The following is a 25,225-nucleotide window of genomic DNA, read 5'->3' as shown; positions in this document are numbered from 1 at the left end:
ATCCCATCCATCTAGCTCATTAACCTGGTAATCTTATGTCCGAGGCCCTTAAGTCTCTTCCATGTCCCATCCGCAGATCTTCTTCATATTTATACCGGTACTTTACTTTGTCTCCTGCTCCTTTCACTCGTGGAAACTCCAACTTGACAGTATTTTTGTCCCTTCTAGACAGATCAGCCCCTTTTCCATAGTCCACACTGAACTCCATGTGGTATTTAAAAGCATGTTTCAAGGTCCCTCCAGAGTTGAGGACCCCCACAACCCCAAACTCCTCACGGCCCATTGCCAGACTTGAAAAGTCAAAACATCCCTGCATAGGGGGGTCTACCCAGCCCCCCATCTCCAAGCCAAACAAAACTCTATCTCTCCAAATCTGGCTTTTTCTAAGTTCATTTGTCAGATCCAACAACTCATGTTCCTGCTGGGCCACAGCTCCCTCCATCTCTGCCACCCGAGGTCCAGCAACAACCTCCTCCCTCATCTGATCTGTCAGAGCACACTCCTGAGTTGATTCCTGGGTGGGTTCTATATAGATACCCACTACCTGTCCAAAATTTCTGATCGCAACAGTCATCAAATCCGTCTTCTTATGTAACTGTTCCAATAAAGCACTTGTCTTGCAGAAAGCACGAACCAGAGCCTCTGAGTACATTGTTATGCAAGGTCAGAAGTCTGTTCCCACGATCTTAATCTATTGCAGCTGCGAAGCTCCCCAGTTCAAATTTAATAACAGTTTCACAAGCTCCCTCTAGGGGAAGAACTTCTATTTGTATCCATCTCTCTCTCTTTTTTTTAAAGCAGATCTAAGAACAAAGTTTCCTTTTTCAGATATTTTGTCAATATTTGTTCCTTTAAAATGCGAAGGAGAACAATGGAATCACTATGTTTCTCTTCTTTTAACTGTCTGTCAAAAACATTTGTCTATAGTCAATGAACTTCCCAAAAACGTCTGTCCTGACACCCCGCTCCCAGGTTCAAGACGGTGGAAAATTACTTTTCTTTACACTCTCTTCTGCAGGTTTAAACAATCCGGAAAAAATCCCCCCTCTTCTCCTGCTTCTGAAGGGGGTTCAGTAATTTTAGATTATGAAAGATGATCCTTTACAAACGATTTTCTGAAATCTAGTTTGCCATGTCTTTGCTTTAATCTATCTACAAGAAATGAAAGGCTGACTTCCTGTTTAGACCTTTCCGCTTCAGTGCCAAATTAAGAGGAATTTCTTAATCCAATTTTCCGTTCTACTCACAGGTCGTTGTTTCAGGTCCAATTGTCCAAACTTAATCTACTCACGGGTAGTTGTTTTTGTAGCCAAATTGTCCCAGGAAAAAGGTAGCGCTCTCCGGCAACGGCTGTGTGGCTTCGCTCCACGGAAGCAGCAGTTGACTCTCAGCACCGCGCCACTTGCCCCTCTTCGCTCCGGAGCCCGAAATTGGGTTCCTTTACGAATTGGGGGGGGCGCGAAAGGTGCCCGCCGAGTCCCATGGTCACAGGCTTCATCTGCCTGTGATTTTTTAAAGGGTCCCCGCTTTGCCGTAGCGGAACAGACCCATTTTCCATAGAGCCAGTCCCTCCGGATCAGAGGGAATCCGCCATTACCAATGGCGCCACCCCGGAAGTACATTTCCACGATCTTGAGTATGGATAGGTTGATGATGAAATCTGATGGTGAGCAGTAGAGAACAATAGACCATAAATGAATACTCAAATATTCCATGGCTGCAATAGTACAGTTTCACATTATGCTGAAAGCTGTGATAATTAAGGCTAGATACAGATTTGCTTACATTTATATTTTGACAAGAATTGCTCTGTTACCTTGTCAACACATGCTACAAGAGAATAATGTTTTTCCCAGTAGTGATATATGGAAGTGAGAGCTGGACCATAAAGAAGGCTGATCGCCAAAGAATTAATGCTTTTGAATTATGGTGCTGGAGGAGACTGTTGAGAGTCCCATGGACTGCAAGCACATCAAACGTATCCATTCTTCAGGAAATCAGCCCTGTGTGCTCACTGGAAGGACATATTGTGAAGCTGAGGCTCCAATACTTTGGCCACCTCATGAGAAGAGAAGACTCCCTGGAAAAGACCCTGATGTTGGGAAGGATTGAGGGCACAAGGAGAAGGGGACGACAGAGGACAAGATGGTTGGACGGTGTTCTCGAAGCTACAAACATGAGTCTGACCAAACTGCGGGAGGCAGTGGAAGACAGAAGTGCCTGGCATGCTCTGGTCCATGGGGTCACGAAGAGTCGGACACGACTAAACAACAACAAATGTATGATTGTTTTCCTCAAAGCAAATAAGTCAATTTTACAAAGGAAATTTCAACTATGGGAATTTGGAGTCTAGAAAAAATTGTTAAGGGGAGCAGCTGAACTTATATTTCCAACTATTCTACTGTAAACACAGAGAAAAACACAAAATACAGCAGATGACAGGTTCCTCATTTCTTTAATTTTTCTTCCTTATTAGCTGTTCCCTATTGTTCAGCTCAGGCCTCAGAATAATTATATAACATTTGGGGGAAAAGATGCAACCCAGCAACCCACCACCGGAGGCTAAGATGGAGAAGATCTCCACAGCTACCATGTATTTTCCCTTGGTGCTCAGGTAGGAGGGAATAAAGGACAGCCAAACACTGCAGAAGACCAACATGCTGAAAGTGATAAACTTGGCTTCGTTGAAACTGTCTGGTAACTTCCTGGCAAGGAAAGCCACAGCAAAACTTACAGTGGCCAGGCAGCTCATGTAGATGAGGACACCGTAAAACATGGCCACAGACCCTTCATTACATTCTAGTATCATTTGTTCTGTCATTGAATGCATGTCCACATCTGGGTATGGGGGAGAGGTTGCCAGCCACACAGTGCATATGCCTGCTTGGACTATGGAGCAGGAAAGGAGAATGGAGTGGCCTAGTCCTTTCCCCACCCATTTCCTCATCCTGGATTCTGGTTTTGTAGCCATGAAGGCCAAAACCACCATGAAGGTTTTTGCCAGGACACAAGAAACAGCAGTTGAGAAGATGATACCAAAAGCTGTTTGTCGGAGGAGACACGTCACCTTCTCAGGTCGGCCAATGAAGAGCAAAGCACAAAGGAAGCAGAGCAGGAGAGAGATGAGCAGAGCGTAGGTGAGGTTTCGGTTGTTTGCAATGACAATGGGTGTGTCATGGTGTTTCATAAATATACCTAGTACCAGAGCTGTGATCAAGGAAAGGAAAAAAGAGAAAGAGGCCAAACTGATGCCCAAGGGTTCTTCATAAGACAAGAAGCTTATGTCCTTGGGTAGACATGCATCCCGGTTCTTGCTTGGATAGTCTTTGTCTGGGCATTTATGACAGTCATTCATATCTGGTGGAAAAAGAATATATTAGGTCATATATTTTAGCTTCCTGAAATGTTGACTTTCTGTCTGAGAAGAAAAGAGCTCTGTTTAAATCAAAGCACATGTTTAGTACTGCCTGATGCTCTGTAATGTGGTGTTGTTGCAATCTAAGCTTTCTCTATGTCATGGATATGCCAATAAACCACATGAGACCGTGAGGGGAAAAGTACAGTGGTACCTCAGGTTACATGCTCTTCAGGTTACATGCGCTTCAAGTTACAGACTCTGCTAACCCAGAAATAGTGCTTCAGGTTATGTACCATATTTTGTGCCCCATAGGACGCACCGGCCCATAGGACGCACCTAGTTTTTTTGGGGGGAAATAAAGGGAAAATAATTATTTCCCCCCCAGGTGCGGGGCTGGAAGAACCAGGTCGGGGAACAGCGGGAAGGCGCGCTCCGCCTACCCGCTGTCCCCCGAGCTTGTGGGGCTGGCGATGAGGAGAAGTGCGCTGAGCCCAGGACAGCAGGCAGCTCTGCGCGGCCATCGGGAGCCGGGCGGGACTTCACAACTTTGTAAGGTTTGGCGGTGAGGCATTGGCTCATTGATTTGTGGAGAAGGGGAGGTCAGCCATCTCCTGCCCCTCCATTGACCAAGGGTATTCTGTTAAAGGAATCCAGGGCCTGGATCCTGTCTGAAGTCCACTTGAGGGGCTAAGGCCATGGCAGGCCTCTGGGGACACCGAGGAGAGATGCAGGTGGGTTCCCCTGATGTGGCTTCCTCTTTGGGTGGTTTACCCTTACTGACTTCCTGCAAAGGGGTCTGATATAGCCCTTTGCCAATGCCTCAGCCAATACCACTCACATTTCTGTAATCAATAAAGTTGTGGCCCAAAATTTTGCCCAATAGCCTTAAACCAAGATTCTGTGTCAGTGTGAATTTTATTCTAACAAGAAGCTGGTTTGTGGGTCTTGCCAAAGAAGAAGAAGACGAAGACGAAGGAGAAGAAGAAGAAGAAGAAGAAGAAGAAGAAGAAGAAGAAGAAGAAGAAGAAGAAGAAGAAGTGCTTTGAACCACATACCATCGAACTACTCTGAATGCATGGTCATTCTCATTTGATTAGCATATTTAAACTATCTGAAAGGCAATGATCAGAAAGAGGCAGGATCACACACACAGTAGATTATCTCTTTTGAAAAGTAAACTCAGCCGTCCTTACGACACCTTTCAGTTATTAGTGCTGAGTCTGGATCTATTTAATCTATTTATTCCTCCTACCTTCCTGGATTGCAATCTTCCCCTCTGCACATGGGATGCAATCATAGCAGCAAGGGGGCTGTCCCTCCTTCACTTTCTTGCTGGATCCTGGAAGACATCTCTCAGTACAGACAGAAAGAGGCCGAGTCTATTCCGTAAATGAAAGAGCAGAAGGGTCAGCAAGAGAACAATGAGTTTGGAAATCTTCATGTTCCTGGGCCCCTCTCTATGTTACTAAGCTGAGTTAGCATTTCAGAAATTTGTAAAATGGTTATATATTTTTAGTACAATGGTACCTTGGGTTACATATGCTTCAGGTTACAGACTCCGCTAACCCAGAAATAGTGCTTCAGGTTAAGTACTTTGCTTCAGGATGAGAACAGAAATTGTGCTCCAGCGGCGCCGCAGCAGCAGGAGGCCCCATTAGCTAAAGTGGTGCTTCAGGTTAAGAACAGTTTCAGGTTAAGAACGGACCTCCAGAATGAATTAAGTACTTAACCCGAGGTACCACTGTAGTAGTAATGTTTGAAGTGATGTCATACTCCCTCTATTGTTCTGGGATGTGTAAGGTGTTGTGATTACATAGCAGTTCCCCACTTTTTAGCAAGAAAGGCAAAATCTTGTGGGTTATCCTCTTTTCCTCAGTTAAAAACCAGTATTTTATAATTGTTAAGAAATATTTATAAAATATTTGTAAATATAATAAAATAAAACAAAACATTTGCCTTTATTCCATTAGTGACTTCTAGCAGTAAGCTTTTGGCTCTTAATCTGGTACTTGGATGAAGAAGAAGTGTTTGGATAGGATATCCTACTTTATCACTACCCTAAGGAGTCTCAAAGCGGCTAACATTCTCCTTTCCCTTCCTCCCCCACAACAAACACTATGTGAGGTGAGTGAGGCTGAGAGACTTCAGAGAAGTGTGACTAGCCCAAGGTCACCCAGCAACTTTATGTGGAAGAGTGGGGACACGAACCCGGTTCACCAGATTACGAGTCTACTGCTCTTAGCCACTACACCACACTGGCTCTCTGTATGCATTGGTCATGTTCTACACAGGAACATGCAGTTTAAAAGACAGTGAGTAGACATGCAGGTGAATGATCATTGCTTAGGCAATACTGAATTTCTTTGGAATGATCTAATAATGTGGTCCTACCTGATTAAACCAACTGTGCCATGTTATGGCATCTTCATCAAGGATGAATGATTGGTCTTGAGAAGTTTGCGGATCTATCCTCCCAACACTCACTCGGAGCAAACTTTGGTTGGAAAATATTATCCAATTGACAATATCTAAGCTAGATACCACCTCTCCATTCTGGTTGATGAAGACCACATCTCCGGCCGTATTGTTAAATGAGATGCTTCTCAGAAAGTGATGGAGCTAGATTGAAAACAGAAAAGGCAATTGTTTGGAAAAGGCTGCAGTCTAATGCAGGGCAAAGCATTTTTTTTTTCTTCCTGTAGGAAAAACCTACAGCAATTGGTGGGGGTGAATCAGCCAAGTGTCAGTGGCTTCAGGTCCAAGCATGGAGAGACCACCAATTTTCTCTCTTCCACATCCCTCTCTCCCCTCTCCCATTTTTACAGCTTTCTTTATCTCCCCAGCCCCACACTTCTTTTCCTCTTTCCCTCTTCATCACAGGAGACACCACAGTGGTATATGATCACGTGATCTGAGGGAGGATTTGGTGTATATGGGATACAGAGAATGCTGAACATCTCTCTTGACCTCTACCACTGCTTCTTATCTGTGAATGCAGTGGCATCTCAGTGGTCTTAAAATTTCTCTCATAGAAGCACTTTTTCATGTCTGAGATGAATGAGCAAGGTGACAACACTGTGGAAACCCATACCTTGTGGGGGAATAACAGGCCTCTTCCAGTTGAGGATGTTTAGCCGATTACCTGCCAAAACTGTGGATTCGGATTCTTCCCTCTCCGTCCATACGCCATTCCTCTGTGCCTGAGTCTGGATGTAAACATAGCATGTAAAGCATGGGCCATGGCATAGACAGCATTGTGGATACTGTAACTGTGGCCTGTCATGCTCATTTCAAAAAATGATCCAGGAAGGTTCTTCAGCTTCTCTTCTCCGGTGCAAATATTCCCCTCCACCTTGTCTGAAGTCATATCTGGGAATACACATCCAAAGGCCTGTTGCCAGAAGTCCCTGATAAAACCGTCCCCATCTGGGCTGGAAGGGTTTCTGTGCACAACATATTGATGAAATCCTGGTGGGTTTCTGAAGTGAATCTCAAAGGATATACCGCCATTGAATATTCCTGCATTCCAGTTCCTTTGAATGACAAATGAAGTGAACTCAACCTGGGAAGTTGTTATCCATACTTTACTCTTTATATTATATGCCATGTCATCCTGTTCTGATAGGTATGGAAGCCATCTAAAAGTTGCCATGGAATAAGATTCTCCATGGGCAACTATTACATTAGCTGTGCTGCTAAAAATTTTATGGTTTATACTTGTCCCCTGTTGTAGCATGCCATCAATTTCAGAAATAAAACTTAAACTGGGGACTTTTTCCAGGAATGCAAAGCAGACACCACTCTTGGTAAATATTGGGGAGATGGTTTGCACAAATCTTTCTCCGTTGTCATTGTCCATTGTAATGAGTCCAATCCACGTCCACCTGAAATGCAGAAGCAAAGAGAGAATTCCCTCATACTGAAGGGCTTCTGAGGCTGCCATCTGGTAGAAGCGAAGCCCTGGGCTTTTATCATTCATCACCGGAACAGAGCCATAAATGAGCTAAAAAGTAAATGGAAGAAGAGAAGAGACAAAGTAGATTCCTTTCACAGTATTCATATATATTATTAGGCAAATCCTGTTAGTTAGTTTCAAGGTTTGTTTGTCTCTCTCTTAGTTTTACAAAAGACACACATGCAGATGGGCTGAAAATTGGGATCATCTCCCTTTTCTCATTTTTAAACCTTTGATTTGATGAATGGAGAGGGAAATGTGTCTGTTTTATATTATTTTTATGAACCTTGTTTACACATTGATGACTGGAGTAGGGCATTGTGTCTACTTCACTTAAAAACAAACAAACTATTTTATGTCATTGCAAAATTTGGCATGGTCTTCTAAAATGTATAAAACTGGATGGGGGAACATACCATGCCCCAAACAGCAGATTTCCTGGACATTTTCTGGTTTTGTCAGAATTGCAACTTGGGTTAGATGCACATTTCTTCTCTGGAGCTTCGTCTTTCTTCTTCATGATGCACATGCCCCATCACACAGCAAAACTGTGCTGATTCTTCTCAGACTTTATTTATGAACATTTATTTCACTTGTGAATCAGCTGCTATCTACTATTACTTTTCTCCTGCGTAACTGGATTCTATCTACAATTTCCCATAACCTCTCTGTGTCTTTAATTATGTCGGGTCTGCTAAAGAGGAATAGTTATTGTACTGGCTCCTACTTGTAGGAGGTTTTTTTAGCTGTTACCCTTTCCCCCACTTCCCCAGCTACTTATTTGACATGCCCTCCTCACTAATTTTTCCATTGGCACCTAAAATATTATTGCTTTTATCCAGTAAACAATTATCCCTCTCCCTCAGCAACTCATTTCAGATACCCTCCTAACTAAACAGAAAATGATGCATAATGATAAACTGTTGGTGAGAGAGAAGCCCACTCTCCCATCAGTGGCATTTGTTATATACTGTAAGTGATCTAAATGTGTGTGTAAGATAGGGAAGGTTACATATTTTTACAGGTATTGCAACCTTCCCCTTTATTCAGGTTTGTCTGTCTGTCTGTTTGTTTCCTTATATTACAATTATGTACCATCTTTCTTTTCCAAGGATCTCAAGGTGGTGTACATAGTTCTCCTTGCAATTTCATCTTCACCCAGAACTGATGCTGAGGAACCTCTTCCTCTACGCAAGCTAATAGAGGTATTGTACATAGGTGTCCTAATAGGGACCCGGATGGCGCTGTGGGTAAAACCTCAGTGCCTAGGACTTGCCAATCAAAAGGTCGGCGGTTCGAATCTCCGCGGCGGGGTGCGCTCCCGTTGCTCGGTCCCAGTGCCTGCCAACCTAGCAGTTCAAAAGCACCCCCGGGTGCAAGTAGATAAATAGGGACCACTTACTGGCGGGAAGGTAAACGGCGTTTCCATGTGCTGCGCTGGCTCGCCAGATGCAGCTTTGTCATGCTGGCCACGTGACCCGGAAGTGTCTCCGGACAGCGCTGGCCCCTGGCCTCTTAAGTGAGATGGGCGCACAACCCTAGAGTCGGACACGACTGGCCTGTACAGGCAGGGGTACCTTTACCTTTACATAGGTGTCCTACCTGCGGAATCTTATAGATATCCAAAACAGTGGCCACATAAAAGGAGATTTCAGAATCCAGTCCGCCAATGACCCCAGTCAGATTATTTTCAACATTACATATATAGTTAGGGACAAATTTCTTCACCATGGATAAAAGCAGCAGTGTGGCAAGATATGTGCTCCTTGCACTGATATAGCTGTCATATAAGTGGAAGCCCAAGGTGATATTGGGTAGGATGTGAGGGTCTTTGTTGATCTCCTTGACTGCAAATGCCAAGGCCACGATGTGCTGGTAACCCTTAGTCACCACCCTAGAATGAGAGTTGCAAACTGTATCAGCAGGAACTTCAACTTCCTTTTACACAATAGTTAATCATACTAAGTTCAGGGGGGGTTACACTCTGCCCGTTCTACTGTTGAATAGCTCTTATCAGTAGAAAGTTCTTCTTGATGTTTAGTTGAAATTTGCTTTCTTGTAACTTGAACACCCTGATTTGGAGCAAAAAACAAACAAGTGTGTTCCATCTTCCTGGTGACAGCCCTTGAGATATTTGAAAATGGCTATCATTCCTCCCCTCAGTCTCACCATAGCTAAACATATCAAACTCCCTCAACCATTCCTCATAAGGCTTGGTTTCCAGACCATCTTTGTTGCCCTCCTCTGTACATATTTCAGCTTGCTAATACGTATCCTTCTTAAATTGTGGTGGTCAGAACTGGATACAGGACTCCAGGTGACCAAGGCAGAATAGAGCAGTATTATTACTTCCTTTGATCAGGACACTATACTTCTGTTGATGCAGATCCCTTGAACCTTTCTACATTTACTACTGGCAAGCCAAGTGTTCCTCATCTTAGAATTGTGCATTTCTCCCTATTGAATTTCATGTTGTTACTTTTGTCCCAGTTTTCCAATATTTTAAGTTTAATAGTATCTAGATTAGGGGTTGCTAATAGAAAATACTAATAGAAAATGAAAGTATATGAACCTTCAGTTTTTTAAAAAATCATTCTTACTAACACTCCAGTAGTTCAGATAAAGTCTATCAAAATTTGCTGTTCAAATGGGCTCTCCCAGACACACAAACATGCATACATTTCAATACATTTTCATACATTTCTCTATCCAGAAATGGGAATTTCGCCTGTATTCTCTTAATTCACAAGAGATTCCTTCCTATTTTTTGCCCCAGCATAATTCCATTCATATCTAAAGTGGATTTCCCTAGGTAAAAGTGTGAAAGTTTGCAGTCTCAGTCATTATTCTGAGGCTGCAACTCTAGGTTTGATCATTACATGAATGTAATAAATGAGTGGCTTAGTTCTTACACAAGCTCTTCAGGCAGCGCTGGTGGGGGTTCCTCGGTGAATGTTGCTGGAGAGGAGAAGAATCCACCATGGGAAACAATGCCACCAATGAGGAACTCTCCTGGCTGATGATACGTGTGAAGTGGATGGTGTGGACATTGGAGGATGCATTTCGCTATGTGAGCCAGACATACATTGTAAGAAATCAGTTCCAGCAGCCAGAAAACTAAAACCACCATTCTCAATACAAAGGCAACTGTCTGTTCTACATGGAACCCATGATTTCTCTGGCAATATTATAATTAGCTTCTCCAAAATAAAAATTGTCTCATTTGAATGGTAGTTAAGTTTCTGAGACGATGCAATCTGGGAGTATGAATGATCAGACTTGTGGATCCCAGACCCTATTTAAATTATTCTGGATAATGTTAGTATCCTTTCCGTTACTTTTGCAAGTGGCCCCTGAAAGTCCAGAGGGAATTTTGAGGAGCAGCAGATTTAATTATAGCCCTGTTAATAACCAAGCTGGAATTTAGTTATTTATTCAATGCTTGCGAACCCCTGTGGAATTGCAGAAGAAAATGTGTTTGTCACATATTCAGAACTATTGTGTTTTATTGCCTTTCAGTGGATAATAAGGGACCAGTGGTGTATTGGTGATGTTAGAAGTTCATAATAGAAGACCTTGTAAACAATGGAGACTCCAAAATGTAGTACGGTGTTGTCAGCATCTTGAAATTTGACTGAGTGGACCTGGATCCACATCAACCATGTGGCAATGACCCCTCACCACTTTTCCAGGGGGCGACAGTTGCGTTTCCTCACTCTCAGCCTCCTTCCCCGATGGCCTAGGCACACAAATTTGCTGGCCTTTGGAGGGGAATTCTCCTTGGCTGGTGGATCTCAAAGGGACGGGTCTTTCCAACCCAAAAGGCACCATAAATGGGCCACTCACTGGTGCCTCTTGGAGGGCAGTGCATTGCTGGCTGTGGCCATTGGCTGCTGTCTTGTCTGGCCTGGCAGTGAGACTTAAAAGGGCGGTTGCAGGAGGCTCTCACAGCACGGCTGGGTGAAGAGCAACACCCTCCCACCCTCCCTTTTTACTTCTATTCACAATTCAGGTCAATTAATTATCGTGCTTATAAAATGTATTTTCCTTTTCAGGTCATGATCTAACACAGGTTTTCTCCCAAAGCGTCATTCCGTTTAACCACTTTATTTTACTTCTGCCTGCTGACCTTACTATGGTTGCTTACGGGTGCCATATTCGGAGCTGGGAAGGAATTTGCCTGTAGAGAAATCGGCTGGCCTGGAGGTTTTGCCTTCCTAATTGCAAAACGTCAAAAATTTTGGTGGTTAAGCCATTGGGTGTAATCCCAGTCTTCAAGTGTTGGGTGAAGTAGCGCCTCACCAAGTACCGAATGAGTGATGTATTCTGGGTACCCCATTAGCTCTACCTGCACACAAAATTACCTTGAGTCCTGCCTGGTTGGTCACTCCAGGCTGAGGGTGATGGGACTGTGTAAAGCCTTCATATTTGTGCCATTTTCTGCACCCATTACCCAAATGACTTCACCAGGTACTGGTGCCTAAAGCCTGGGACCTAGAAACCTGAAAGATTGTCTAATGTTGTTTTAAACTGTTTTTAATAGGGTGAAGGATGGGTGATTAATAATTAAATATCCTGGCTGTAACAAACTGGCAACTGCAGGTTCAGGGAACCTGTGGCTGTTTAGACAGAAAACTCTCCCTGGATATGGAGAGGCAATTGTTTTTGAATAAAGGGAATATGTTATTATAGCATAACACACACATCTATACTAAAAATGCAATACGTGCACAGCAATCAAAGTTTAATTTATATTTTTTGTGTTATTTCATGTATTAAAAAAGGAGATGATTTGTCCCCTTCCTCCACCCCCAGATGAGAACAGGAATTGAATCCCGATGGGTGCTGCTTGCATAGGAGCACCATGAAACCAGCTGGATCGAATTCTCCCCCAAACCAGCTGCTAAGCAGAAGTTTCTGAAGGGAACATGGTCATGAAATAGACCCTGGCAGTCTTTCCACCCACCACTCAAACCCTGAAAATTCCGGATCACACTGCGTATCTCTCTCTCTTTTTTTTAAAATGATATTTATTAAGAATTTTAAAATTACAGGAAAAACAAAAAAGAAAGAGAAAGAGAAAAAACAAAAGAAAAACAAACCACAATCAGACAATACAAATTGATAAAAATCAAAATCAAAAATTAACAACAAAACACGTAACGGAGCACAATCAAAAAGCAAAAATAAACCACAGAAATTTAAAAACAAATCCAATATTCTCAAATCCTTAACTGTCATTACCTTCTTTCATTGACCTCCTCACTCCTCCCTTTTTTGTATCCTAGTTGTTAATTATCACAGCAAATCCTTTCCATTTTTCATAATATTCTATCATTACATTACCTTAGTCTATTTTAACCTTATCTTACTATAAAAAACCCTAAAACTTAAAACTTACATCTTATTTATACCAATTTCTCATAACCATAACATATTCTTACATAATTCTTTTAACATTTTTGCTAAAGCCAAATAATTTCGTTCCAACATTTTTCTAACATTCATCAATTTTATAAAGCAATCCTAATTAAAAAAAATTTCAAATTTTCTTCCAATCTTCATCCAGCGTCTCTTCCTCCTGGTCCTGGGTTTTGTCAGTCCTTTCTATCCCATCAATCTGGCGCATTAACCTGGTAATCTTATGTCCGAGGCCCTTAAGTATCTTCCATGTCCCTTCCGCGGCTCTTCTTCATATTTATACCTGTACTTTACTTTGTCTCCTGCTCCTTTCACTCGTGGGAACTCCAGCTTGACAATGTTTTTGACCCTTCTCGACAAATCAGCCCCTTTTCCATAGTCCACACTAAACTCCATGTGGTATTTAAAAACATGTTTCAAAGTCCCTCCAGAATTAAGAGCCCCCACAACCCTAAACATCTCGCGGCCCATTGCCAGACTTGGAAAGTCAAAACATCCCTGCATAGGGGGGGTCTATCCAACCCCCTATTTCCAAACCAAACCAAACTCTATCCCTCCAAATCTGGCTTTTTCCAAGTTCATTTATCAAATCCAACAACTCATGTTCCTGCTGGGCCACAACTCCCTCCATCTCTGGCACCCGAGGTTCAGCAACATCTTCTTCCCTCATCTGATCTGTCAGAGCACACTCCTGATTTGATTCCTGGGTGGGCTCTATATAGTTACCCACTACCTGTCCAAAATTTCCAATCGCAACAGTCATCAAGTCCGTCTTCTCATGTAGCTGTTCCAATAGGGCACTTGTTTTACAGAAGGCATGCACCAGAGCTTTTGAATACATTGTTCTGCAAGGTCAGAGTTCTGTTCCCACGATCGTAATCTGTTGCAGCTGCAGAGCTCCCCGATTCAAATTTAGTAACAGTTTCACAGGCTCCCTCTGGGGGAAGAACTTCTATTTGTTCTTTTCTTTTAAAGGCAGATCTAACAACAAAGTTTCCTTTTTCAGATATTTTGTCAATATTTGTTCCTTTAAAATGCGAAGGAGAACAATGGAATCACTATGTTTCTCTTCTTTTAACTATCTGTCAAAGACGTTTGTCTATGGTCAATGAGCTTCCCAAAGAACGTCAGTCCTGACACCCGGCTCCCAGGTACAAAACGGTGGAAAATTACTTTTCTTTACACTCTCTTCTGCAGGTTTAAACAGTCCGGAAAAAATCCCCCCTCTTCTCCTGCTCCCGAAGGGGGTTCAACAATTTTAAATGATTAAAGTTAATCCTTTACAAACGATTTTCTGAACTCTAGTTTGCCATGTCTTTGCTTTAATCTATCTACAAGAAACGGAAGGCTGACTTCCTGTTTAGACCTTCCCGTTTCAGTGCCAAATTGAGAAGAATTTCTTAGTCCAATTTTCCTTTCTACTCGCAGGTCGTTATTTAAAGTCCAATTGTCCAAAATTAAGTGACTCACGGGTAATTGTTTTAAAAGCCAAATTGTCCCAGGAAAAAGGCAGCGCTCTCCGGCAACGGCTGTGCAGCTTCGCTCCACGGAAGAAGCAGTTGACTCTCAGCACCGCACCACTGGCCCCTCTTCGCTCCGGAGCCCATAACGGGGTTCATTTATGAGTTGGGGGGGCGCGAAAGGTGCCCGCCGAGTCCCATGGTCACAGGCTTCATCCGCCTGTGATTTTTGAAAGGGTCCCCGCTTCGCCGTAGCGGGAAGACCCGTTTTCCGCGGAGCTAGTCCCTCCGGATCAGAGGGAGTCCGCCATTACCGATGGCGCCACCCCGGAAGTCCACACTGCGTATCTCACCCCATAATGGGACAATCTGTGCCTGTCTTTCCTCGACTTGGCTCAAGCAAAGTCTATTGTTCCAAAGTGTGCAATATAAAGAATGACTTCCTTCTCCTTCTTCTTCAAAGCATATATGGTTGGGTTTTGCAAGGGGCTGACACAGATACAGAAGACAGAAATCACTTTATCGATCATGAACTGGGCTGATGGAGGCAGGTAAATAAACAAACAGGGCCCAAATATATGGTGACCACAATGAGGTGAGAGGTGCATGTGGAGGCAGCCTTGGTGGTTTCTTCAGTGGGACCCTGGGAGCAGATTGTGTAGAGAATGAATCCATATGAGATGAGCAGGCCAATAAAAGAAACTAGTGACAAAATTCCACTGTTGGTGACCATCATGACTTCCAAGGGATTTGTGTCCATGCAAGCCAACTTGATGACCATGGAGAGGTCCCAGAAGAAGCTGTCCACTTGATTTTGCCCACAGAAAGGCACATTAATGATGAAACGCAATTGCACAGTGCCATGGAGGAGCCCACCAGCCTAGGAGGCAAGGAGAAGTGCCATGCAATGACGCCGGCTCATGAAGCATAACAGAGGAGATGGGAAACGGCCACATACCGGTCAATTGCCAAGGCTACCAGCAGGAGCATCTCACTGCCTACAAACACACGGAGAAAGAGGATTTGTGCCATGCAGCTCTGGAAGGAGATGATCTGATGTTGGGCAAGGAAATCCAAGAGAGATCTTGGGATGGCAAAGGAGGATAGGCAGAGGTCCAGGAAAGCCAAGTGACCTAGCAAAAAGAACATGGGTGAATCTGAAAGACATCCTGGAAAATGGCTGAGAAAATGAGAGCGTTGCTGATAGAAGACTCCAAAATTAGCATGGTGTGGTCAGCATCTTGGAATTTGGCTGAGTGGACCTGGATTCACACCAGCCATGTGGTATGTGTGCAATGGCCACTCTTGGCTGTTCTGGGGGATTACAGTTGTGTCCCCTTCCTCTCAGCCTCCTTCCGCAATGGCCTAGGCACACACGCTTGCCCACACCCCCATGGGCAAATGCCTCTGTAACTCTGGAGAGGACCCCACAGTTCATCCAGATGCAGCTGAGGGTGGATAAGATTCCCAAAGTTGCTGAGCCTGACTTTCCAGGTTTTTGGTGAATTTTAATTCTGCATCCAAATGCATTCAGTGATGCTGATGTCTCTGGCTTCTTCAGATGCTGATGGATTCCAAAACCCACCAACCCCAGTCAGTATGGAAAATGGTCAGCAATGATGAGGGCTGTAGTCTAGCAATATCTGGAGGGCTATAGGCTTCCCATCCCTGCACTAGGGGGACGGAAAGCAGATAGCAAGATAAGAAATAATATGTTTTACAGTGTTTTTATATCTGCTGTAAGCCACCCAAAGTGGCTGGGGAAACCCAGCCAGATGGGTGGGTTATAAATAATAAAATTTTTACTATCATTATCATCATTATTTGCCCTACTTCTGTCCATTCCTGTCACCACTTGAATACCTGGACCTTCTGCAAGGGGGGCATAATCTTATAGACACTCATTAACAAGCATAGTTCGCTTGCTCTATAACAGTACAGATGTCTACTCAGAAATAAGTGTTTTAAGATTTAATGGGCCTTGCTCCCAGAAAAGTGAGCACAAGCTGGCAATGTAGGCTCTGGTTTATGGTTGAAATTTAGGGAAAGCTGTGGCTTTGTGCCCTTAAGAGCTGTATAACAGGAGGTATAATTCAGAGGTTAAGCCTGGATTCTAGAAAGCTGAGGTCCATTATGGGAATACAGATGCAATCTGAAGTCTCTTTGTCCTATTTAATTCTACTTTCAATCTGATTAAGCTCTGGTTTACTTCTATTCTCCATTCATCATGGTTAGATCTAATCAATTTTATCTGCTCATCAAACATTTGCTGAAGGATGCCAACAGTCAGTGGAAAGTCCAAAAATATACTTTCCACAAATACAATACATATTTGCACACGAACGCTCATACCAAGAACTAACTTAGTTGGTCTTAAAGGTGCTACTGGAAGGATTTTTTTTATTTTGACTATGGCAGACCAACACGGCTACCTATCTGTAACTGAATACATATTTGTGTTAAGAATATAGTGTTCTGATCCATCACTTGTGTTGGTGAAAATAAAACGTTTCAGTTGTGGCTTTATCGAATGCTTTGCCCAGTGAACTGTGCATGGTTCTTTGTTGCCATCTTTTCCAAGCACCAGGGCAGAAATCATTCACATTTTCTTATCTAGTTCTCTGAATTTCACCAAGGAGACCTGATTCAGACAAAATCTTGGGGGGAGGGAACCCAATTCAATGGGGGGTATGTTATTTCACAGTACATAGATAATCTATGGAACTCACTGCCATAGGAAGGAATGGTGGAGACACTGCATTTGCTTTTGGATACGGCTTGAAGAAGAAGAAGAGGAAGAGTTTGGATTTGATATCCCGCCTTTCACTCCCCTTCAGGAGTCTCAAAGCGGCTAACATTCTCGTTTCCCTTCCTCCCCCACAACAAACACTCTGTGAGGTGAGTGGGGCTGAGAGACTTCAAAGAAGTGTGACTGGCCCTAGGTCACCTAGCAGCTGCATGTGGAGGAGCGGAGACACGAACCCGGTTCCCCAGATTACATGACTACCGCTCTTAACCACTACACCACACTGGCTCTCTCTTGAAGGTTTAATCTCACTGTAAACAAGTGGTACAGTTACAATAAAGTATTTCTATTTCCCACAGCAATCTGGTTGGTCAGTGTGAGTACAGGCTACCATACAAGATGGGCCATTGGCCTGACTCAAGAGAATCATCTTACATTTCTACGATCTTTTTTTTTTTTTTAAAAAAATGATATTTATTAAGAATTTTAAAATTAGAGAAAAAACAAAGAGAAAAAGAAGGAAAAACCAAAGGAAAAACAAACAGCAATCAAACAATAAAAATCGATAGAAATCAAAATCAAAAAACAAAAACAAAACACATAACACATCAAAATCAAAAAGCAAAAATAAACCACAAAAATTTAAAAACAGATCCAATATTCCCAAATCCTTAACTGTCATTACCTTATTTCATCGACCTCCTCACCCCTCCCTTTTTTGTATTCTAGTTGTTAATTATCACAGCAAATCCTTTCCATTTTTCATAATATTCTGTCATTAAAATACCTTAATCTATTTTAACCTTATCTTACTATAAAAGACCCTAAAACTTAAAACTTAGATCTTATTTATACCAATTTCTCATAACCATAGCATATTCTTACATAGTTCTTTTTAACCTTTCTGCTAAAGCCAAATAGTTTCGTTCCAACATTTTTCTAATACTCATTAATTTTAGAAAACAATCCCAAATAAAAATTTTAAAACTTTCTTCCAATCTTCATCCAATGTCTGTTCCTCCTGGTCTCGGGTTTTGTCAGTCCTTTCTATCCCATCCATCTAGTTCATTAACCTGGTAATCTGATGTCCGAGGCCCTTAAGTCTCTTCCATGTCCCATCCGCAGATCTTCTTCATATTTATACCTGTACTTTACTTTGTCTCCTGCTCCTTTCACTCGTGGAAACTCCAACTTGACAGTATTTTTGTCCCTTCTCGACAGATCATCCCCTTTTCCATAGTCCACACTGAACTCCATGTGGTATTTAAAAGCATGTTTCAAGGTCCCTCCAGAGTTGAGGACCCCCACAACTCCAAACTCCTCACGGCCCATTGCCAGACTTGAAAAGTCAAAACATCCCTGCATAGGGGGGTCTACCCAGCCCCCCATCTCCAAGCCAAACAAAACTCTATCCCTCCAAATCTGGCTTTTTCTAAGTTCATTTGTCAGATCCAACAACTCATGTTCCTGCTGGGCCACAGCTCCCTCCATCTCTGCCACCCGAGGTCCAGCAACAACCTCCTCCCTCATCTGAACTGTCAGAGCACACTCCTGAGTTGATTCCTGGGTGGGTTCTATATAGATACCCACTACCTGTCCAAAATTTCTGATCGCAACAGTCATCAAATCCGTCTTCTCATGTAACTGTTCCAATAAAGCACTTGTCTTGCAGAAAGCACGAACCAGAGCCTCTGAGTACATTGTTATGCAAGGTCAGAAGTCTGTTCCCACGATCTTAATCTATTGCAGCTGCGAAGCTCCCCAGTTCAAATTTAATAACAGTTTCACAAGCTCCCTCTAGGGGAAGAACTTCTATTTGTATCCATCTCTCTCTCTCTCTCTTTTTTTTAAAAAGCAGATCTAACAACAAAGTTTCCTTTTTCAGATATTTTGTCAATATTTGTTCCTTTAAAATGCGAAGGAGAACAATGGAATCACTATGTTTCTCTTCTTTTAACTGTCTGTCAAAAACATTTGTCTATAGTCAATGAACTTCCCAAAAACGTCTGTCCTGACACTCCGCTCCCAGGTTCAAGACGGTGGAAAATTACTTTTCTTTACACTCTCTTCTGCAGGTTTAAACAATCCGGAAAAAATCCCCCCTCTTCTCCTGCTTCTGAAGGGGGTTCAGTAATTTTAGATTATGAAAGTTGATCCTTTACAAACGATTTTCTGAACTCTAGTTTGCCATGTCTTTGCTTTAATCTATCTACAAGAAATGGAAGGCTGACTTCCTGTTTAGACCTTCCCGCTTCAGTGCCAAATTAAGAGGAATTTCTTAATCCAATTTTCCGTTCTACTCACAGGTTGTTGTTTCAGGTCCAATTGTCCAAACTTAATCTACTCATGGGTAGTTGTTTTTGTAGCCAAATTGTCCCAGGAAAAAGGTAGCGCTCTCCGGCAACGGCTGTGCGGCTTCGCTCCACGGAAGCAGCAGTTGACTCTCAGCACCGCGCCACATGCCCCTCTTCGCTCCGGAGCCCGAAATTGGGTTCCTTTACGAATTGGGGGGGGGGTGCGAAAGGTGCCCGCCGAGTCCCATGGTCGCAGGCTTCATCTGCCTGTGATTTTTTAAAGTGTCCCCACTTCGCTGTAGCGGAACAGACCCGTTTTCCATAGAGCCAGTCCCTCCGGATCAGAGGGAATCCGCCATTACCAATGGCGCCACCCCGGAAGTACATTTCTACGATCTTGAGTATGGATAGGTTGATGATGAAATCTGATGGTGAGCAGTAGAGAACAATAGACCATAAATGAATACTCAAATATTCCATGGCTGCAATAGTACAGTTTCACATTATGCTGAAAGCTGTGAGAATTAAGGCTAGATACAGATTTGCTTACATTTATATTTTGACAAGAATTGCTCTGTTACCTTGTCAACACATGCTACAAGAGAATAATGTTTTTCCCAGTAGTGATATATGGAAGTGAGAGCTGGACCATAAAGAAGGCTGATCGCCAAAGAGTTAATGCTTTTGAATTATGGTGCTGGAGGAGACTGTTGAGAGTCCCATGGACTGCAAGCACATCAAACGTATCCATTCTTCAGGAAATCAGCCCTGTGTGCTCACTGGAAGGACATATTGTGAAGCTGAGGCTCCAATACTTTGGCCACCTCATGAGAAGAGAAGACTCCCTGGAAAAGACCCTGATGTTGGGAAAGATTGAGGGCACAAGGAGAAGGGGACGACAGAGGACAAGATGGTTGGACGGTGTTCTCGAAGCTACAAACATGAGTCTGACCAAACTGCGGGAGGCAGTGGAAGACAGAAGTGCCTGGCGTGCTCTGGTCCATGGGTCACGAAGAGTCGGACACGACTAAACAACAACAAATGTATGATTGTTTTCCTCAAAGCAAATAAGTCAATTTTACAAAGGAAATTTCAACTATGGGAATTTGGAGTCTAGAAAGAATTGTTAAGGGGAGCAGCTGAACTTATATTTCCAACTATTCTACTGTAAACACAGAGAAAAACACAAAATACAGCAGATGACAGGTTCCTCATTTCTTTAATTTTTCTTCCTTATTAGCTGTTCCCTATTGTTCAGCTCAGGCCTCAGAATGACAATGTAACATTTGGGGAAGAAGATGCAACCCAGCAACCCACCACCAGAGGCTAAGATGGAGAAGATCTCCACAGCTACCATATATTTTCCCTTGGTGCTCAGGTAGGAAGGAATAAAGGACAGCCAAACACTGCAGAAGACCAACATGCTAAAAGTGATAAACTTGGCTTCGTTGAAACTGTCTGGTAACTTCCTGGCAAGGAAAGCCACAGCAAAACTTACAGTGGCCAGGCAGCTCATGTAGATGAGGACACAGTAAAACATGGCCACAGACCCTTCATTACATTCTAGTATCATTTGTTCTGTCATTGAATGCATGTCCACATCTGGGTATGGGGGAGAGGTTGCCAGCCACACAGTGCATATGCCTGCTTGGACTATGGAGCAGGAAAGGAGAATGGAGTGGCCTAGTCCTTTCCCCACCCATTTCCTCATCCTGGATTCTGGTTTTGTAGCCATGAAGGCCAAAACCACTGTGAAGGTTTTTGCCAGGACACAAGAAACAGCAGTTGAGAAGATGATGCCAAAAGCTGTTTGTCGGAGGAGACACGTCACCTTCTCAGGTCGGCCAATGAAGAGCAATGCAGAAAGGAAGCAGAGCAGGAGAGAGATGAGCAGAGCGTAGGTGAGGTTTCGGTTGTTTGCAATGACAATGGGTGTGTCATGGTGTTTCATAAATATACCTAGTACCAGAGCTGTGATCAAGGAAAGGAAAAAAGAGAAAGAGGCCAAACTGATGCCCAAGGGTTCTTCATAAGACAAGAAGCTTATGTCCTTGGGTAGACATGCATCCCGGTTCTTGCTTGGATAGTCTTTGTCTGGGCATTTATGACAGTCATTCATATCTGGTGGAAAAAGAATATATTAGGTCATATATTTTAGCTTCCTGAAATGTTGACTTTCTGTCTGAGAAGAAAAGAGCTCTGTTTAAATCAAAGCACATGTTTAGTACTGCCTGATGCTCTGTAATGTGGTGTTGTTGCAATCTAAGCTTTCTCTATGTCATGGATATGCCAATAAACCACATGAGACCGTGAGGGGAAAAGTACAGTGGTACCTCAGGTTACATGCGCTTCAGGTTACATGCGCTTCAAGTTACAGACTCTGCTAACCCAGAAATAGTGCTTCAGGTTATGTACCATATTTTGCGCCCCATAGGACGCACCGGCCCATAGGACGCACCTAGTTTTTTTGGGGGGAAATAAAGGGAAAAAAATTATTTCCCCCCCAGGTGCAGGGCTGGAAGAACCAGGTCGGGGAACAGCGGGAAGGCGCGCTCCGCCTACCCGCTGTCCCCCGAGCTTGTGGGGCTGGCGATAAGGAGAAGTGCGCTGAGCCCGGGACAGCAGGCAGCTCTGCGCGGCCATCGGGAGCCGGGCAGGACTTCACAACTTTGTAAGGTTTGGCGGTGAGGCATTGGCTCATTGATTTGTGGAGAAGGGGAGGTCAGCCATCTCCTGCCCCTCCATTGACCAAGGGTATTCTGTTAAAGGAATCCAGGGCCTGGATCCTGTCTGAAGTCCACTTGAGGGGCCATGGCAGGCCTCTGGGGACACCGAGGAGAGATGCAGGTGGGTTCCCCTGATGTGGCTTCCTCTTTGGGTGGTTTACCCTTACTGACTTCCTGCAAAGGGGTCTGATATAGCCCTTTGCCAATGCCTCAGCCAATACCACTCACATTTCTGTAATCAATAAAGTTGTGGCCCAAAATTTTGCCCAATAGCCTTAAACCAAGATTCTGTTTCAGTGTGAATTTTATTCTAACAAGAAGCTGGTTTGTGGGTCTTGCCAAAGAAGAAGAAGAAGACGAAGACGAAGACGAAGACGAAGAAGAAGAAGAAGAAGAAGAAGAAGAAGAAGAAGAAGTGCTTTGAACCACATACCATCGAACTACTCTGAATGCATGGTCATTCTCATTTGATTAGCATATTTAAACTATCTGAAAGGCAATGATCAGAAAGAGGCAGGATCACACACACAGTAGATTATCTCTTTTGAAAAGTAAACTCAGCCGTCCTTACGACACCTTTCAGTTATTAGTGCTGAGTCTGGATCTATTTAATCTATTTATTCCTCCTACCTTCCTGGATTGCAATCTTCCCCTCTGCACATGGGATGCAATCGTAGCAGCAAGGGGGCTGTCCCTCCTTCACTTTCTTGCTGGATCCTGGAAGACATCTCTCAGTACAGACAGAAAGAGGCCGAGTCTATTCCGTAAATGAAAGAGCAGAAGGGTCAGCAAGAGAACAATGAGTCTGGAAATCTTCATGTTCCTGGGCCCCTCTCTATGTTACGAAGCTGACTCAGCATTTCAGCGATATGTGGAATGGCAATTTTTTTTAGTAATTGTAATGTTTGGAGTAATTTGATATCCCCTCTATTGTTCTGGGAATAAGGCATTATTGAGGAATGCAATCTTGGTGAATGCCAAAACAACAAAAATTCTGGACATTTACATGAAGCTATCCAAGAGCTATGGCACCCTTATTTTAATATATATTTCTCTTTTTACTTAAGATTCAGGTTGCAGTCTTCCAGAGGAAAGGAAAACCCATTTAGTTACTCCAACTAATCACTTGTGAGCACTCTCTGATGTCAGATTGCTTCAAGGTCAAACAGATCATCCACTTCATAGTTTCCTGGTCTTTCACCACGTACAACCTCTTGTGCAGGCGAAATATATGCAGAGGCCCTGATTGGCTGGGAAAAAACCCTGCACTCCTGTCTAGAGGCCTTTTCATAGAAAAACTGGTATTTGACCTAGATCAAAGTACCCATATTCACATGAATGCTCTCTGTGTTCTGTTTGTATCATCCTTAATAAAATATTTTCCTTTACTCATTTTGTGGCTTCTAGCAGCAAGCTTTTGGCTCTTAATCTGGTACTTGGATGCATCGGTCATGTTCTACATAGTAACCTGCAGTTTAAAAGACAGTGAGTAGACATGCAGGTGAATGATCATTGCTTATGCAAGATTGAATCTCTTTGGAATTATCTAACAATTCGGCCCTACCTCATTAAACCAACTGTGCCATGTTATGGCATCTTCATCAAGGATGAATGATTGGTCTGGAGGAGCCTGTGGATCTATCCTCCCAACTCTCACTCTGTGCAAACTTTGGTTGGAGAATATAATCCAATTGACAATATCCAAGCTATATGCGGCCTCTCCATTCTGGTTGATGAAGACCACATCTCCTGCTGTATTGTTAAATGAGATGCTTCTCAGAAAGTGATGGAGCTAGATTGAAAGCAGAAAAGGCAATTGTTTAGAAATGGCTGCAGTTCTAATACAGAACTGAGGTATCTTTTTCATGTGGCAGGACCTACATCAATTGGTGTGTGGGGATTAAGTCACTTGTGAGTGTAGTCAGGTTCAAGCATGGAGAGACCACCAATTCATTCTATTCTTTCTTTCTTTCTTTCTTTCTTTCTTTCTTTCTTTCTTTCTTTCTTTCTTTCTTTCTCTCTCTCTCTCTCTCTCTCTCTCTCTCTCTCTCTCTCTCTCTGACTCTCTACAGTCTTTCTTTCTCTCCCCCCCCCCATTTTCCTCTCTCTCCCTTCATCTCAAGAGACACCACAATTGTTTGTGACCACCTGCTCTGAGGCAGCATTTGGGGTATATGGGATAGAGAAAATGCTGAGCATCCCTCTCGGCCATGACTACTGCTTGTTATCTGTGAACACAGTGGCATCTCAGTGATTTCCAAACTTCTGTCATAGAAAACCTTTTTTTCTCTGAGAGGAATGAGCAAACTGACAACATTTTGAAAACCCATACTTTATCAGAGAATAACAGGACTCCTCCAGTGGAGGATGTTCAGCCTATTACCTGCCAAAACTGTTGATTCTGATTCTTCCCACTTCCTCTGTATGCCATTCCTCTGTGCCTGAGTCTGGATGTGAACATGGCATGTAAAGCATGGGCCAAGGCGTAGACAGCATTGTGGATACTGTAACTGTGGCCTGTCATGCTCATTTCAAAAAATGATCCAGGAAGGCTCTCCAGCTTCTCTTCTCCGGTGCAAATATTCCCCTCCACCTTGTCTGCAGTCATATCTGGGAATACACACTCAAAGGCCTGTTGCCAGAAGTCCCTGATAAAACCATCCCCATCTGTGCTGGAAGGGTTTCTGTGCACAACATACTGATGAAATCCTGGTGGGTTTCTAAAGTGAATTTCAAAGGCTATAGCACCATTGAATACTCTTGAATCCCAGTTCCTTTGAAAGACAAATGAAGCAAACTCAATCTGGGCAGTTGTTATCCATACTTTACTTTTTATATTGTTTATCATGTCATCCTGTTCTGATAGGTATGGAAGCCATCTAAAAGTTGCCATGGAATAAGATTCTCCATTTGCCACCATAACATTAGCTTTGCTGCTAAGAATTTTACGGTTTATAATTGCCCCCTGTTGTAGCATGCCATTAATTTCAGAAATAAAACTAAAATCAGGGATTCTTTCTAGGAATGCAAAACACACACCACTCTTGGTAAACATTGGGAAAATGGTTTGCACAAATCTCTCTCCATTTTCATTGTCCATTGCAATGACTCCAATCCACGTCCACCTGAAATGCAGAAGCAAAGAGAGAATTCCCTCATACTGAAGGGCTTCTGAGGCTGCCATCTGGTAGAAGGGAAGCCCTGGGCTTTTATCATTCATCACCGGAGCAGAGCCATAAATGAGCTAAAAAGTAAATAGAAGAAT

General features: G+C 43.2%; 2 protein-coding genes across 2 annotated transcripts; both read right to left on the bottom strand.

Annotated features, from left to right (window-relative positions):
- Positions 1 to 2,344: 2,344 nt before the first annotated feature.
- Positions 2,345 to 7,355, bottom strand: LOC308461348 (vomeronasal type-2 receptor 26-like). The gene is made up of 4 exons (XM_080978202.1): positions 6,501 to 7,355; positions 5,750 to 5,977; positions 4,611 to 4,737; positions 2,345 to 3,357 (listed from the first exon to the last, which is right to left on the bottom strand). The coding sequence occupies exons 1-4, from the start codon at positions 7,335 to 7,337 to the stop codon at positions 2,456 to 2,458; spliced, it is 2,094 nt and encodes a 697-aa protein (XP_080834328.1). The 5' UTR covers positions 7,338 to 7,355; the 3' UTR covers positions 2,345 to 2,455.
- A 13,081-nt stretch (positions 7,356 to 20,436) lies between these two features.
- LOC308461340 (vomeronasal type-2 receptor 26-like) lies at positions 20,437 to 25,225 on the bottom strand. Its single transcript, XM_080978194.1, has 4 exons — positions 24,344 to 25,225; positions 23,525 to 23,752; positions 22,591 to 22,717; positions 20,437 to 21,355 (listed from the first exon to the last, which is right to left on the bottom strand). The coding sequence occupies exons 1-4, from the start codon at positions 25,178 to 25,180 to the stop codon at positions 20,454 to 20,456; spliced, it is 2,094 nt and encodes a 697-aa protein (XP_080834320.1). The 5' UTR covers positions 25,181 to 25,225; the 3' UTR covers positions 20,437 to 20,453.

Source organism: Podarcis pityusensis, assembly GCF_964106645.2.
Source record: "Podarcis pityusensis genome assembly, chromosome: 13".
NCBI lineage: Eukaryota > Metazoa > Chordata > Lepidosauria > Squamata > Lacertidae > Podarcis > Podarcis pityusensis.
The sequence above is the reverse complement of the archived record's forward strand: the minus strand, read 5'-3'. Positions and strand labels throughout refer to the sequence as shown.